General features: G+C 39.9%; 1 protein-coding gene across 3 annotated transcripts in view; it reads right to left on the bottom strand.

Annotated features, from left to right (window-relative positions):
• Positions 1-15,967, bottom strand: part of TC2N (tandem C2 domains, nuclear) — a 31,261-nt gene extending 15,294 nt beyond the window's left edge. The window contains exons 1-3 of one of the 3 annotated variants that reach the window (XM_026850021.1): positions 15,820-15,967; positions 2,804-2,930; positions 1,896-2,129 (exon numbers count right to left, since the gene is read on the bottom strand). In XM_026850021.1, coding sequence (XP_026705822.1) covers positions 1,896-2,129; positions 2,804-2,870 — 301 coding nt within the window. In that variant the 5' untranslated portion in view covers positions 2,871-2,930; positions 15,820-15,967. Of the gene's footprint in view, positions 1-1,895; positions 2,130-2,803; positions 2,931-8,554; positions 8,633-15,819 lie in introns of those variants that run through there. The other 2 variants (XM_026850023.1, XM_026850022.1) reach the window with 2 other exon arrangements.
• Positions 15,968-17,848: the final 1,881 nt, after the last annotated feature.

Raw genomic sequence — 17,848 nt, 5'->3', positions numbered from 1 at the left:
GGACTTCTACAGATATTTAACAACAGTCTAAGAAAATACTCTAAATACATTTTTTGAATATGCTGGTGCTTTGGCTAATGTGAAGAAGGAATGACAGAACACTTCACTGCATTTAGTAAGTCTCCTGAAAAAGTAAACTTTGCATTTTTAAACACAACTTTAATGAGGCTTAAAAAGTTGTATTTATATTTGGGAGGAGAAATGGAAGTTGTCTACTTGACATAAGAGCCACTTTACAAATATTTGTTCAAGAATTTAAAATATTTGCTCAAGAGAGACAATTATGAAGAGTCAGGTCATTGTGCTAGAAGATCTACCAGCTTCATAGCCTAAGGACCACTCTGCTCACCAGGTCTTTCAGAAATTATGATGATGATGATGATGCAGAATTCCCAATGAATACAAGTCACCGGTTTATAAGTCACTGACTGGTAAGATTGTGTAGAACAGCATGAACAAAGAAAACATTTATCTAAAGGTTGTTAGACAAATCTTCCTTCTCTCTGGAGAACTCACATACCTCAGAGTCCCTGATGGACTTCTCTGTACAGTATCTTGAGGATGAGGTAGGATAAAGTAAGGCAGAGTCTGAACCAAGAACCAGTAAGAAAGGGGATTACCAGGAACATGCCCTGCACTTCCACACCTTGTCCAAATACAGACTTAAAAGAACTAGCAGGCAAGTGGGAAGGCTGAAGGAGATCAGTCTCAGAGATGAGGAGGGCCTCACATGTTCTACCTCCAGCTATTAGGTTGCCTGTCCATATCTGGTGAGGCAGACACCACAAAAAAAACCCACTAAAAAGACCAGGCACAGAATGGCCAATCTATACTGAAAAGCTCTGCTAGGCTGATTAGCTTGGCTTTGGTGCCAGTGTTACCAGAAGGGGTGGGTGAGGGTGAGGAGGAAGTCTGATAATAGGCATGCAGGAGGAAAAAAGAAGCAACAGCAAGGGAGAAGAGAGAAGGGTGGGAGTAAAACCACACAAACACAAAAAAGTTAAGATAGTACTGCATTAGTTATTATGTAACATGCAGTTGACCTTTTTCAGTTATTAGGTTTCTACCCTCAGAAAAGAAATACAATCACATGGGACTAAATGCATACTACCAGCATATTATGCCACCGAGGCAAAGCAATTCTAGAGAAAACAACCATTCAGGTATGCCCCTGTGCCAAACTTCTCCCTTACCTAATTCTCGGCATCTCCTGACAGGACCAAGAGCCTAGCGACAGCATATGTCCTGTAACTCATGTTACTGGGCCAGGCTCCTATTCCTTTAAAATGCCACTGTGCCTGTGTGCAATATGTACATCATTTTGGCAGTTTGAGCATCAGACTGACAGAAGTTGAAGCACAAGACTGTTGTGAAGCAAAGAATCATAGCATCATGGGCAACCTTACACCACTGAGATCTGTGACCTCTGGTCTCCCGAAGAGCAGCAAAAAGAGGAGGAAATAGGGGCAAAAAGTTCCACCATGTAGTAGCACATGCTATTTACTGGTGAAATTTTAATAGGAATATTAGTATGTTAAAACATATCAGTACATTAAACATGAAAGCCAGACCACCCTCCTTCTTTACTTGAGTGATCTGGATGCTGAAGATGTGTTAGGTCTTTCCTTGCCTCCAATAAATTCTTTAGTAAAGCATCTGTTTCCTTTATGTGTTTTCCATTACTTTCAGTATGATTGCAGTGTGCAACCCTCTGTTTTATTCAATGCAATATCACAGAGATTCATATTGGGATGACATCCTTCTCAAAACCTCTCTGAGTGTCCAGAGAGGTAAGAAACAAGACCAGTATTCTAGAGTTCTGCAAACATATGTTTTCAGTAGAAATATTGACAACTTTCAAGAAGTAGCAGAAGCTAACGCTGTTTATACTTTACCTTGAATCCCTCCAGCATGTGAGATACTAGGAAGGTTCTTCGGCTGTACATAAGCCAGTTTGAATGGAGGGACCACAAATGGTACCTCCTGACCATCCAGAGGCAGTTTAGAAAGCAGATAATCCTCTGAGCAGCCAACTTGACGCTTCACTGACACAGAAGACAATGGAGGCTTCTCTACAATAGTTGGCTTGCTTGCAGCTACTGCTTCAGAATCCTGCTCCATGGAAACTGCTAAAAATAAAGAGCAAGAAACACAGACAGCCCACATGTGCATTAAGTTTTGAACAATACTATGAACAGATCTCTTTTATTTAGTAGGATCTGTTCTTGATACATTACTTAACGGCTGCTAGTATTCAGTTTTACCAGCATTCAGGACTAGAACCTGGTAAAGATATTCATTCTCGTGATGTACACACCTGTACTCATCAGTACACACCTGTACTGATCCAAAAACTTTGTTACCCAAACTTCTATATTTATAGCTACCTTGCTCTTAAATGATTATTTACAAGAGATACACTTGTATCATAGAAGAGTTCTTCAAACAACTAAGATACCAAAGAAAATTCTAGCAGCAAATAGGAAGGGAGTTAAAAATAAAGTGTTCACTCCCAGACTTTGAAAGACACAAGACCTTCACAAAACCTTGGATAAAAAAGCTGGCTTTTTTGACAGCATTCTAGAATGCAAGGAGCAGACTAGAGACAAGTGTTATTTTTCAGTTCCAATTCATAACACTAGCAAGCATGTGTTCAATCTCCAAGTAGAGTTATGGAAATAATTTTGGATTTGTAAAACAATTCATTTATCAGGGGTGACACAATCATTTTATTAATAGGAAGTCTCATCATTAATGAAGCCAGAACAGCAAAACCCTTAGTCAACGTCATGTCAGAACTCACAATAATTTTTTTCTTTTTCCATGCAGAGACACCATTTACAGCAGTTTTTTATACATTCTGTTGCCATTGTTTTCAGTGTTGCAGTTTAGAGGAGTCTACAGTCAAAGATTCAGTGTAGTTATCAAACCTGAAAAACACAATAAAACAAACCGTAGTGATGGGAATAACTAAAATCAAAATGCAACATTATCAGTTATTTAATAAGTGATTGCTTACTGGACACAGTCCCAGGGCCAGTGAGAAAGTTACTTCAGTCATAAAAGGATCACAGCCATCAGCTTTCTCTCACTGATACAAATTGTTTTTTATTTAAAAGCACAAGAAAAAATAATTTCAATGTACGGCATTCAAGTAGTTTCAGTGACCCACCCAGACAGATCCCTGCCTTTCAGGAATACTAAAATTCTCCTTATATTTTTGTATGCCATCAGGCTTTGGAGTTTACTCAGCTTCACAGCTGTTTTGAAAAACCACTTGTCAAGTCATTTGCAAGATATGGTTTCTATTTTATTTCCCTTGTTCATGTTTCTCCTATCCTCTTTTCACTCATGTAATATTTTCACATACATCCATACACGTTTACATTTTTCACTCAACATACTCCATACTTTACATTTGAAAACACTCTGTGAATGATGCCAGAATTGCCTTCTTTGAGGAACTACTGCTTTCTCATAATTGTATACACATGAAACTAAGACTTGTTTTATTATATAATTGTCTGCTATGCATACAGAAATAGAGTGCGTTGACTTCCAGCAAAATAAGAGGCATGTAATCTACTAAAGAATGAGAACAAGTCTGTAACAGCTGGTTAACATTAAAAGAACTTTATGACAATACTAACTGGCCTCATTTAAATGTCTTTATTCATATCCTTATGTTCTCTTTTCAGAACGACACAGACAGCTGCATTCCCTTCCATCCAAAACTTAGCTGTCTAAGTCTAGTCCTTTTACATCTACCTAAAGTACACAAGGTTCTTTGCAGAACATACCCAAGACATGAGTCCAACTCCATGGGGGTTAGAAGACACCAAACATAATGTGAACATGGGGAAGACAACAAGTAAGCAAAAGGGAGAAAGCACAGAGAAATGACAATTACACAAAAATGGACACATTTGCTCAGTTATTTCAATCGGAAGAAATTGCTGACAGCTTCTGCACTCCAGCACGGAACCCATTCCCACATGCAGCTTGAACAGTGACGTCACTTTCTTTGTATGTGAACCACAAATACTGTGGAAACAACTTTAATGTCCCCAAAACTTTTCCTTCATTAAAAGCCAATTAAGATCGGCATCTAACTATTAAGCTACGGACACGTCATCTAACTTAGCAGACGTGCTTTCTTACCTTAATGTTATTTATTTCCATGGGTAGGGTGCAACTGGAAGTTATCAATAGACATATCAATTTGCAAATACTGACCAAACACAGCATATATTTACTGACCTGCTCTTTTGCGCTCTACAGTACCTCAGCGTTGCTATTTATGTTTTAACTTACAGGTTTTGCAGAATCACTGAGAGCACGTGGCTTCATGAGGAAGCCTTCAATTAACTTGTTATCTCTAAAATACTAGTGTGAAATACAATGAAGGTTTATTATTACAACTACATAACTGTTCTAGAATTATTCTTAATCATGCACTGTAACAAAGTACTGATTAGAAGGAAATTCTTAAAATATATTCCCATTAGACCTAAACCTAAGTAAACCATAATTCCACTGCAACAATGACCTAAGGAATATTTGGTTTAATACAATTTCTCTGAATAATTTTTGCTGGTTTTACCACCAAGTGACATTAATTATTGCCTCTAGTTTTATACTGCTCTTTGTGCCAACAGACCAAAATTAACAAAACCTAAGTGACCTGAACATAGAAACCTCAGAAGTAGGCTGAATACTGGTACACATTAATCTGGAAAACAGTATACTACTGAAGAGATTACAGTATAGTCTCTAACCAGACAGCCAGGGGTGCAAATGCCTGCTTTAAAAGGGACACCATTACTCTGCACAGAACCCATCACTCAGTACTTGTCCTGATCATAAAATTGTCCCTGAGTGTAAGTACAGTATGAAATCTGCATGGAGAATCTTCAGAGGCAGTGCCACTGACTCCAGAACATGCTCTGCATCTTTACATAAGCACCAAAAGAGGCACAGGAATTTCTCATTAAATTCTCCATGTTTCTAAGAATCAAATTTTCACTGCTGCTTCTCCCTTGAAGGCGCACTCATGACAGCTAAGCCTGCTAGAATTCAAAGTTTACTTTAAGGTTCTCTTGAAGTGATTTTCCTTCCCAGCTGTTATCAGTACACAGCTGGAGTTAATATGCTTTACTCTTGTTCACCATGTTTAAAGTGGGCTGAAACAGCTGCTTTGTTTGCTCTAAGCTTTGCAACAATGGTATCTAAGCCTCAGTGGCAGTTTGCACAGGGAAAACAGTCTTTTATCTCAAAATGTCCAGATTGAATTTATTCGCTACTGATGGTGGAGAAACCAAAATGTCAGTAACTGCCCTGCTTTCCAGCTACATAAAGTGGAAAAATTAGTTTTTCTGCATCAGAGAAAATTCAGTTCACAGTAGTAATTTCTTTCACCAGAATTGTTTTGCTGGAACATTAATGTGAGCAAATAAACTAATGTAAATTGTCTGTCACAAGCACTTGTTTCTATCACAGGGTTGAGTGCCTTACCTAGAAAGAAAAGGCTACATAAGGGTATTGAGAATATAACAGCAATAATGCAATTCTACATATTTTGTACTTCTATCTATAAAAAAGACCATGTTTTTCACAGTAACATCAATTAACCTATGACAGTCTTTGACTATTATCTTTTTTTTTCTCATTTATCAATATGCAAACATTCATACTTTTTTTTTTTTTCTATCTGAAGACAAATACAAAACAATTCATCACTGCCTACTGTATGGAAGAGTACACTATTTACAGATTACTGTTTTGTAGGCAAGGTAATATCAGTAGTCAGTGCCAAAGTACATAGACGCATAACTTAAGAGTTTCCGATTCAGTTTCAGCTTAAATACAGTATTTTGAAAAGAAAGTTCCAAGAGTAAGAGACTCAAACAGTTTACACTTTTGAGGTTAAAAATATAATGGTTTCAATGACAAAATTTGCGCTTGTGTTCCTAGACTTATACCACAGCCAAATTACAAAAAAAATGGTAGCATTTGCTGAGGGACACATCATCTACATTACAGTCCTCCCTCATTTTGCTTAGAGTACTTTGCTTTATTTGCAAAATCACGACACGGATGGTCTCAATTATTTTTTAAAGTTTTAATTCACTTAACTAAGCTACAGAGATAAATATATTTGGTTTTTTGTTTTAGTTATGAAAAGCAATACTGGAAGTAAATTAGATGGCTTGGCTCCCGGTTCATTTACTTTCTCACATCTGTATTTCCCAAGTTGCCTACGATTAGTTATACAACTTCCACTGCATGCAAAACTTTTGTCTTAACCATGTGGGACAGAGAGAAATTTAGAAGGTTGTTTTCCATGTAATTTAACTCGAATTATTATTCAATTTTATTATTAATTGAAAATGAACAAAAATCTTGTAGAAGATTAAACAAGTATTTCGTGATCTTGACAGAAGTTGACATTTCTATCAAAGGTTAAACTTCTCCCACATGCCATAACCTTTTGCTGGTGTCAGCTACCCAAGAAACCTCAGTATATCATTTAACAGTTGTTAAAAGGTTGTGCTAACATGCATTCATCTGGGAATAAATTTACCAAATAAACCTGAACCATAGAGACATTTTTTAGGTGCACCACCAAATTCCAAAAAGTACAGCAATGCCATCCATTGTAACCAAAAGTTAGAGACAGAGTCAAGGAATCCTAAGTTTTGGGGTCAGTTTTTGTTGGGCAATATGCGTACATCAAAGACATCCTCTATTCTGGAGATATTAGACTGAGAAAAGTACAGGATGAAAAGGAGAATTATCCTTGATTTTCAGACAAAAAACTGAGATAGAGAAATCAAATCACTTGCAGCAGAAGAGGGAACTGAACTCTGATCCTATCACTATGTTCCAAATTCCTTCTCTTTCTTGGTGTTTTCCACTGATTTCAGTAACCTTTTTTTCATTTCTCTCTTCTCAGTATCAAGCCAAAGTAAGATAATCCAATGTAACTCAGCAATAGTTCTTCCACACTAAGGCAGAAGGAGTGCCAAGGTTATTAGAACATCCTGGAAACAACAAAGTTTAAAAATCAACCACACACATACACAGAGCCTAGAGAATTACAATCACTACTATTTTAATGGGTTTAGATGGAGAACATAAATTATCTTAATGATTTCCAGATTTCTCTGATAGAAATTTTGAATGAGCTAAAATCAGATAAACAGAGTATCAAAGGCTTCAGTTCCAGATGCCTCCAGAATGGTTACAAGACAGAGATGTTTGGAGAAGAAAGTAAATATTTTCAACAGCTTATTAAATAAAAAGAACATGATCGAAAACGGATGATCACAATATTAAATATTAAAAGCTGAAAGCAGTCTGAAAAGAAATGTCAGGTCTTTGCTGCCCTATGATGAAAGGGTGTGTTTTGCAACAAGTTTATAGGCTGCCAACGTATTTTACTGGATTTAGGCACACACTGATCCACAGAACTTGAACAGGTAACATATTTAAAACTATTCAGTAGACACAAAGGTGAAATAACTGATCTCAAACTGGGAAAGCTGGCTAAACCAGAGGTTTCAGACATTATGATATTTACTGCCAGCCATAAATGTGTAAAATGCATTCTCAGATCTGAGTTCCAGAAACACATCATGGCAAAATTTCTAGTAGCAGTAAGTCCTCACAAAGCAGGAAGTGTAAAAGAAAATATCCGGAAACAGGGATGATGGGTTGTTATTAAGCATTTGGGACAGATCCTCGAATGACATAACTGTCTACAGTTTCAGTAGCCCCAGTGGAGACACGACACTCTGCAACATCAGAGGACATGCCGGTGGAAAAAGCGAGCTCAAGCTTGCCAGTTCACACCTCAGCCAAACACCAAACCAGAGGTTTATGCTACCTCTGTGCCTTTCAGATCCTGGAGACGCAGTCAATCCCAGTCATATAAATCCTTCAAAGAACATAACAATACCACCACAGGTCTCCAGATGTTTACCACAGCACAGAAAATGCTGCTTCTGCTGCAAGTCAGATGGATGCTCTTTTGACGGCACAGATGCTGCAGAAGGTTTAATTTCCATGGCCAGCTGTTCTGCAGTTTTATTTTCTGGGGGAGAGCATCTTGGAGCTGTGCACTGGTCTGAGCACAGCTCCTCATCTGAAGAGCTTTGGCTTGTGACCACTGCATCTCAAAATTGGTCAACACTAGTGAAACAGTTTAAATGGTTTCAAGAAATTTGCCTCCTCCAGGTACTTTGTTACTGTAGCAGGAAGGACAGCACATGCACCCACCTACACACATAACACTATGCATGGGCATACACTTGCCAAAGACATAAAGCTCACAGTTTTAAAAAAAGCCCTTTTTGGGGGGGACTGTAGGCAGGTCTGATTTGTACCACACATCCAAGAGAGAGAGGCACTTCAAGTATGTCAGCATGTGGAAAGACAGGACACAAGCTTTTGTTCCTATTCACTATAAACCTAGGCAGTACTAGAGATTGCCTGGAGGAAGAAGGGGGGGGGGGGGGGGAAAGGAAACAAAAATGATCCTGCCAACACACACCTACCTGCTACATGATAAGAGGCTCCTATCTATGCTTGTTTCAGGAGAACCCCACAACAGCGCTATCTGCAGTGACTAGGGGTGTGTCTGTACATACACCTTCTTTCACTACTTGTAACCACAACTCAGGGAAAAGCATGAAAACACAGAGATTATTCCAGTTCTGCCTTCCACGGAATTGAAGAAAATGTGAAGCTTTCCTTTCTTCTGTGCCTGAAAGCTGTGGATCACAAAGGAAATGCTGAAGTAACGCAACAGGAAAAAGACACTATGAGAAGGCTTTTCAAGGACACAACCAGAGAGGCATTCTTGTGAGAGACACTTTACAGTTTGACAGAAACATAATGAAGGGATACAAAGCTCTCCCAGTGCAGCAAATAAATGAAGAAAAAGTGTAATTACATATTTAAAAAAAGGACTATGCATCATTAACCTGTTTTAGATGATGGGAATTTTATGATGCACAGCTTTCCTGGGGCAAAGAGCCTACTGGCATTAAGTAGTTACACAATTATATCTGCTAATAGAAATAGATGGTAAAGAGTTGCTGAGAGAAGTGTCATGCTCCATGATGCAAACAAACCACTAACTGCCGAGGCACAGGAAGCACCTTCCCGTGCTGGTAAATGATGGCACAACAGCCCATCAGGGGAAGCTTTACAGGTTCCTCTTGCTGATCCCAGAAACAGGGAACTGAATGGACCACTGGTCCAAACCCGCACGGACCCGTCCTGCAAATTCATCTCATTCACTTGCTCAAGTCTGCTAAAGCAGAATCTTACTTCTGAAGACCAGAAGGCCCATTATGTGCTTTTCTCCCACCCTCCTCAGTTACTGACACCACTGGATTTCAACCAGTTACTCCTGCACTACACTGAGCAACTTAAGCAGGAAGACATTGGGGTTTTATTTCAGAAAATATTCCAATAGCTAACCACCTTTACTGCTAATATTTTAACTCTATTTCCAGTTTAATTTTTTTTTCCCAGTTTTTAAGTCTTTGCTATATTAACAGTGTAAATTACCAGTAGTATATCTTTTATTCATTTAGATCTTAAAATGTTAGGATCTAACCTTCTACTTCTCTTCAATAAGCTAAATAGGCCAAATCAAGCCATGTAGAGAAGTTTAAACCTGTAAGTTTTACAGCATTCATGTCTGGTTTGTACAGTTCTTCTCAAAACATTATCCCACTTCTCTGATCACTTTTATTCAGGCTGATACCAGAAGTGAACTACACACCTCAAACTCAACAATGTCAAAGGATAATATAAGGTGATAATATATTTCATTAATACTTGTAAGGGCAAGATTGCTCTCATTTCCACAGGGTTGTATTGAGATCCAAAATGGTTAGTGGTTCACTGTTGCCTCTGCATCCTCCTGACTACATTCTGAGCAAGTGGAGGAAAAAAGGAGAATGGGAGCCCGCAGAGAGCATCTCCACAGTCCCTCTTGGTGATTGTCATAGCATTCAGGTAAAATATTGTTTGCTGCCTCACCTAGAGATAACAGTGATAGATAAAGTTTAAACCTCTTGTAATCAGCAGCAATACTTCACTACTGTCAGTTGGGGAATGACAATTGTGCAAAAATATTACTTATTCAGCTTTAGCAGGCTTCTCCTGAGGCAAAGAAAACCACCTCAGAAGTCAATTCTTAGCTGAGCTGTTGTCATAGCAGTAAAAGAAGAGCTCTCTCTGATCCCATGATGTGTTTCATATGTTCTCCTGCTGAGGAGGTCTAGCTCTAACTGAACCAGGACAGAAGCTTTACCTGGAGCAGCCATGTCTTCTAAAATGCAGTTGTGAGAGACCATGCTGTGTCCCACTGCAACTTTCCCTTCTCCCTCCAGCTTCTCTGCCCATACAAAGATGATCTAATATATGTCTTCCTTCGTGCAGGCCCTGAGCTGAACCCTACAAAAAGGGCACTTTGTGCAATCTAGCTCTGGTCCCCTTCAGCTCAGCAGCTGCTCCTTCCCAGGGCTCCAGACTGGAAGAAGCCAAATGGCCTTCAGTGCATCTGCACACATAGCCCAGGCACAGACCACCAGACAGAGTACGTCACAAAGAACTAATTGCTCTTGCCTACTTCCCTGAAGAAAAATAAAGCTGAGCAGGTGTGTGTGCTTGAGCTATTGTGCTACAGGAACAACTGCCTCTACTTTCCAGGCACCCCTTGGAGAAAGGGAACAAGCCCTGGCACAAGTACATGATCCAAAGTCGTCCTTCTGACATGGCCCCCAGGGACACCCTGACTCTAGCTCAGCATTATAGCCTTGCACCTGCAGCCCTTAAATGCAGATTTAATCCAAGCCTGCCCCAGTATACAGAAGATTAATAATATCATTTACAAGGGCCAAAAGAACAACTTCCATAAATCTGAGCCAATGTTTCTCATGAGAGATTTATATTTGAATTAAGAAGGAAATATCATAAATCTATTCCATGATAAAGCGTAAAACTTGGGATTTTAATACGCTGAATCCCCTATGCTCTAGGCTGTAAAAGTTGATAGTGTTTCCTCCTAATGCTGCATTAGGCAAGTAACCAATTCATCCAGATACTGAACTGACAACAATGTTCCTGTGAAGTGTAGATAAATTCACTGACTTGGACAAGGATGTAAAATATGGTATGTATTGGGGCAGTAAACACAAAAGAATAAATCCATTATGTTGGACTGCAGATCACTTTGGATTCAGATGGAAAACAGCAAAGCAAAAGTTGAAGTCAGGACACCAGTAAAGAAAACTTAAGAGACTGAAATATCTGTGAAAAGAACTTGGCTTTTGATGAGAACATGGAAAGAATTCAACATAAGATAAATCCTTTGCTCTAAGCAGATTAGGAAAAAAATCACTGATGGTTACTTTATAATCTAACTTAAAACTTAAGACTTTCTTTATATATTCTGTATCAGATTTTAATCCATTTTTTTTCTCCTTCTGCAGTAATGCCAGGAAGCCACAAAAATAGAACTGTCAGCCATCTCTCTATAGCCCTGATACCAAAGAGAACTGAAAACATCTGGATGTATTTTTCAATAGGACAGCCAAGAAGAAGGTATTTTAGGCAAAAGCATCTGCCTGTGCAGTGGAAATCCCTAACATGGCTAAATGTGTCTAGCTTTGAAAAGATGGCCCTTGGAAACCAACTCAATGAAACACTGAAAGAGAGCACTGAATGGCATCCAGGACTCCTCAGCCTCTGCCGTGAATACAGAGCCACACATTAAACACATGGATACTCATATAATATCCAGACAGCTAATGAAAAATAGCTCCTCCTGTATATAGGAAAAAAAGAAGAAAACCCAAACAGTTTTGCATGGAAAAATAAGTTTCATTACCATTAAAACTACTTGATGGAAACCCTGTTGACATAACAAGAGTCAAGATGGACTCGTTTTTTTATATATACATCTATACATGCACATACACATCTACTGCTTTGTTTTAGTTGAAGCAGGTTTTATTAGTTATTTTACAATAATTATTTAATAGTTATTTTACATGTAATTATTATTTTGTTTCATGATGAAAACAAAAACTCCTCTAAATTATGGAGTTTCCACAGGATGATGGAAGCAGTTCAGCAGTTCTGCTCCACACTGTCACTCTATAACCAGTTACAGCACTGTAGTGAGAGGAAGGAAATACATAAATTGTATAAAAGGAAGGCTAAAAGACTGTAGCTGAGATTAAGAAAGGAAATAGGTGACAGCAGTACGACTCATATGAAAAGAGATTAAATTAATTACTCTAGAACAGGAAATGGGAACTGATCTTAATTAATTCAAATCCAAACCAGATTGGGAATATGGCTCTGCTGGGCACATGCACTGAGCTCAGGAAGCTGTCTAAACACACTTTAAAATACAAGTTCAGGAGGATCTCATCTTTATAAGGTACAACTATTATTTTTTGCTTTTAGCACTTTTAACAGCCCCAACAGAGCCTCTCAGAGAGCTGTACTGGCTGGAGTACTTGGCAGCTGCCCAGGCAGATTTTGCATAGACATTGGGAGAAAACAGCAGAAATCAGAACTGTCTTAATTTTATGGGAGCATTTAACATCCCAATTATTATTGGCCAAATGCTGCTACAACTATGGGGCACAGTGGTGGGGCTCTACTCCCTTCTGAGAAGATAGAGGTCCTGAGAGCAGAAATTGGAGCATGAACTTACCATTCCCTTTTTCCCCTCAGGGAAGATTTGCTTAACAACAAAGTGAGCAATACCCACAACATGAATGTATGGGGTTTTTTAATCCTGTTGAGTTTAAATCAACACTCTTCACAAGATATTTTTGACCCATGATTTCACATGCTGGTGAAACTAGATCTCGAAGTACACATACCAACTGAACTGAATGAAAGCCAGGATGATTCAGGGAGATGTTCTGAGTTTAATCAAGGTTTCATGAAGGAAACTTTTTAGGTACTCCAGTCATTGCTGAGCAGAGAGAGAACCTGAACAGAAGACTGACAGAGTTTCCAACCTATAGACCAACAATCCCATTTTGTAAAAATAAACTGGGAAAAAAAAACCCAACACCCAAACCAAAAACCCAACCCAGAAGTAAAAGGTTTTGAAAGTTCCTCTACTGCGGAGCTGATCTTGAGAATGTTTTGTTGTCACCTAGAAGATCAGTACTAAACAATGATTCATGAATCCCTCAGAAATAGGAAACACTATTTGTTTTTGTACCAGTTCACTGCTAACCACAGAATCACTGATAGCTCAAGCTACTTCTCAACCTTGTTCTGACTAACCCTCCTCTCTATATGGCAGGTGCTTTCCTCATCAGAAGTACACACACAGCAGACCAGATGCCGGCATTTTCTAAAGAGAACCCACCCTTAGCTCCCCTTTATCTGCCCCCTCCAGCCCCTGGTCAAGGGTTGGGCCACCTTCCAGCCACATGAACCACCTCACGCTGTTCACCCTGGCCCAGCTTCAATAAGCAGGGTGGGAAGGGCCACATCCAGCCCCCTGAGCCCACAGGCACAAGGGCTCTGTGGGAGCGAGGGGTTGGATTCCTGCAGGTGGAAGGGACCCTCCCACAGCTCTGGTGAGGAGACTGTCCCACAAAGGCCAAGCAGGCTTCTAGCTTGCCACACCAGACGAAGCCGAGGCATTACATGTGTGCATTAACATATCCCCAGCATGCTCTGTCAATGAGGGCACAGGGGGCACGGGCTCAGCACACCACCCTCTGCCTTCCCGGTGCCCAGGAGAGCTGGGCAGGTAGCCAGGCACCCACCTGCTCAGGCTACCACACACTGTTCAAGTCCACATCCAGGTTCCAGGATCCAAAGCACAGGTGCCAAACTAATTTAAATGCCTAATAGATTTTGAGGCCACTGGGTCATGGTCTTTCTAGATTGCTTTTTTGGACTTCAAAGCTGGTTTAATTGCCAAAGCAGCATCTCCAGAACTTGTTCTTCAGGCCGGACCCACAGCTCATTGCAATGACCACGCAAAGCCCCCAAACACCAAGGGCCTTCGTTTGGGGCCTAATTATCTGTTCTCTTCAGTATAAGTGTGGCTATTAGATCACTGAAAAACAAATCTTCAAAACAAAATCACCAGGATACAATTTACAGGAAAGATAAGCATCAGATTGCTGACATAATTTCTTTTTGGCACTGAATTCATGTAAACTTCAGCTGTGATGACAGGCAAACACTCATGCTAAGCTTAAGAGAAGTCATCTCATCAATTCTGCACAGTTCAAAGTATTAACATGAGCAAGAGATATGATGCAACACAGATGAGCTCAAACCAAACCCCGAATTTGAACCTCTTCCTACATGAGGCTCTTCAGTTTAGGTCTGAAGATTCATCCCGGCCACAAAACACTATCAACATAATTTTTCTTTGCATAAGCAATCTTTCTGAGGGAGCCTTAATAGCATTACTAACCAGAATGACAACACGGCTTAACCTAAACTCAGTCTGTCCTACTTAAAGCATGCTTTGCCCTTCTCTTTAGAGAGAGGAGATCTTAGGTTCTCTGATGACAGAGATTGGGTGTTGTCCTACTTAGATTAGAGAGAGAATATTTACCAGAATTAAAGTATCTTGGGAGATAGCAATTCAGAGTAAATAAAGTTGCTCTTTGATAAAATTAAACAAGAGTCTGAAGAGGAGAGCAATAGGTCAGGATATGCATCATGCAAAATTCACTAAATGAAATAAACAGCATTTTAATCAAGCAAACAAGTTCAATAAATGTTTCCACCAGTCAAAGGATACTTCTGGTATTAACCAAAGCATGCAGGATTCACAGGCAGAGAGCAGGCCTAAACTAGCCAAAGCGTGGCTTCCTAGTGGAGGCTGCCCTTCTAAGGCTCTGCCCATCACATATGGAGGCTGTGCCTACCTGTCCTCAACTCGCCTAAAGGGCTGGCTGCTACCGGAGGTGCAGTTTGGCTCTCCCTTGCCAACAACCATTCCTGTTAGATCTAGTAAACATGCAGCTGCACCATGAGCTAGCCCAGCTCACTGATTAGATGCAAAACCAAACCACCAAAATAAACAAACTTTTTTTTAAAAAAAAGTCATTTTCCACCTCCCCCTGTGGTTGACGGCACAAGGTGGGATCAGAATGCAGTGTTTGGGAAAGCAGGGGGCCAGAGCAGGACTGCCCTTTTCACAGCCAGCCCACAACCCTGGGGAGTGCATTTTGAGTAAAGTACATCTGAAACTAAAACACCTGTGAGTACGATGAACAGAGGCTGAGCAAAGAGCAAGCCAGCTGATACAAAACACAACGGACAGTACAAACAAGTAAAATGACTGAGCCTAATGATTAGAAAAAAAAAAAAAAGAGACCTGAGTCTGAGCGTTTTCTCCAACTCTGTAAATCAATAGCTTACACACACATGACTGACTGAACAATCCTGCCCACATTCACTCTTTTCAGAGCGTAAGAAGAAAGAAGACTTGGTCACCTGGGGATCCATCACCTAATTAAGTGGAAGGAAGGGCAGTGGAATTGGTGGGACTTCTGTGAGGTCCAACATACCCTTTAGGAGCAGTGGTTTTAGTAGGTGTGATTTTTATAGGCATTTGAAAGAATCAAGGGACACTTTAATAATAAATATTTTTTTCTTGAAATTCAATATTGCTTGGCCACATGTATTCTGCAAATATATTTTTAATATTTAACATACAGTTGGAAAAAGGACAAGAAATCAAACTTCACTACTCCTGGGTTTATGCCCTAGCCACTGAGTTGTAGGATCACAGCTCAACTTATGAATATTTCTGTATTGAAAGGAAGGTGAAACAGCTTTGTAAGTAAGGAGTCGGAGACCACCAGCCTAGAACACACAGGTTTATGGTTCTAACGCTCTCTTGAGAAATGAAAGATGCAAATTCAGAACTTGGCTCTTCACATCTGGTTAACAGCTCCAGACAAAGTGTAGAAAGAATATTAAGGGAAAAAAAAAAAAAAAAGGCATGGCAATATTCTCCCCTGCATGGTTTTTAAGTGGTCCTGATCATCTATATGTAATCTGAAGATCCTTCAGCTCTCCCAAGAACAACTTGCCAAGGAAATTCTGTATCCCTGGACAACTTGGGCACATGACTAATCAACACTGTCAAAACTAAAGCCACATAAAGCAGGAGACCTCAATGCATTCAAGTGAGTATTGCTGGGAAAAACCTGAGCCTGCACAGATCCGAGACCAAGGGTTAGGACTGCAAGGATCTAGCTCTGAGGAGCAGGTGCCCACAGAATCATGTAGTTGCCCAAGGACTTGACAGCTGTGTTCCAGTGTATGTCCCTTGAGATCCAGTTCTCTTCCTGCACAATTACACAGCACTGACTGGAAGCATACCTTGTAGGAATGGCCATGATATCAACCTTTTCATTCTTATCTAGAGAAATGCATCACATGAGGCATTTGGCATGTTTCCACATTGAAGGAGAGTTACAAGACCAGTTTAAGAAGATACTTATTTCAGACTGCTGTTTAATAACCAGAGTGATTTAAACCATCCAGGAATCCAGTGGTATGGTATGCATTAAAAAATACATCGTGCCTTTTGAAAAGGACAGTTTGAAACTGCTTACTATCATGACTGCTGCTTTACAGTGCTCTTTGATACAGCAGGTTGTAAATTCAGTAAATACATTTTCTGATGCTAATTTCATCTAGTACAGAAAAGAAACTGTCCAGCTATATTCACAACTTCCTTCTGAGTTTTGGCTAAACCAGATCTCTAATTACCTAAAGCGTTCCTAGAGAACGTGCTCTCTTGAGGATGGTAATGCTTAGATAAATCGTCACAGAATATTTGGGTTTTACAATTTTCTTGAAGCAATAACAGTTTAAGACTGTTTTAAGTACAATTTAATCTTGGACCTAATTTTAATGAAGATTAACTTCTGTAGTAATTCCATATAGTTACTCTTTTTCTACCTGCCTCCATTTCTCAAGGTCTGTCACTTGATAGAAAATACAGTCGAGCCAAATCTTGGAAACATACTGTCAAATTAACACTCATACAGCCATAAAAAACCCCAAACCCCAGGCACTGAAAAGTCTTCACTCCCAAACCCCCACTGATACTGTAGCATGGTGGCAAGGGCACTCCAGATGTGCAGCATCACCTCTAATACAAATTGCCCAGTAACACTTGCCTTTTGCAATTCACGTTCTGCAGGTTGAATCAGTCAAGGTTTAGCCTACTTTGAAAAACCTGAGAGATCAACATACTAACATCCTTAAAGAATTCTGACTTTAAAAACCTGCTGTCCCATTCAATATACCTATCAGTACGCACCAGGTGAAATACATCAGGGTGTGTAAAGAAGATCCTTAGTTTTTGTTTCTGAGGAGCCTTATATGTACGGTGAGAAAACAGTAATTTGCAAATTATCGCTGTCTAGTCACGCTTAAATACTCTAAGTATCAACAGACAAGGCAGTTATGTTACATTCAGCCACATCAGCGATATAAACGGAAGAGTCCCTTTAGCAAGGCAGCCCACCTTCCCTCCCTCCCTCCCGCACGGCCATGTGGCTGGGGTGAGCCACGGGCTACCGAGGCTGCCGGAGATGGGCAACCGAGTGGTTCTGCTGGGCACACAACGCCCAGCTTCACATTTCCCATGGGCGACTACAGGCAAGCGACCCGCCACCCGCGGCGGAGATGTGTATAAGAGACAGCATTAAACACATGGATACTCATATAATATCCAGACAGCTAATGAAAAATAGCTCCTCCTGTATATATGAAAAAAAGAAGAAAACCCAAACAGTTTTGCATGGAA

The sequence above is a fragment of the Athene cunicularia genome (assembly GCF_003259725.1).
Source record: "Athene cunicularia isolate RWA chromosome 5 unlocalized genomic scaffold, athCun1 chr5_part1, whole genome shotgun sequence".
Lineage (NCBI taxonomy): Eukaryota > Metazoa > Chordata > Aves > Strigiformes > Strigidae > Athene > Athene cunicularia.
This window is presented reverse-complemented; position numbering and strand designations above follow the sequence as displayed.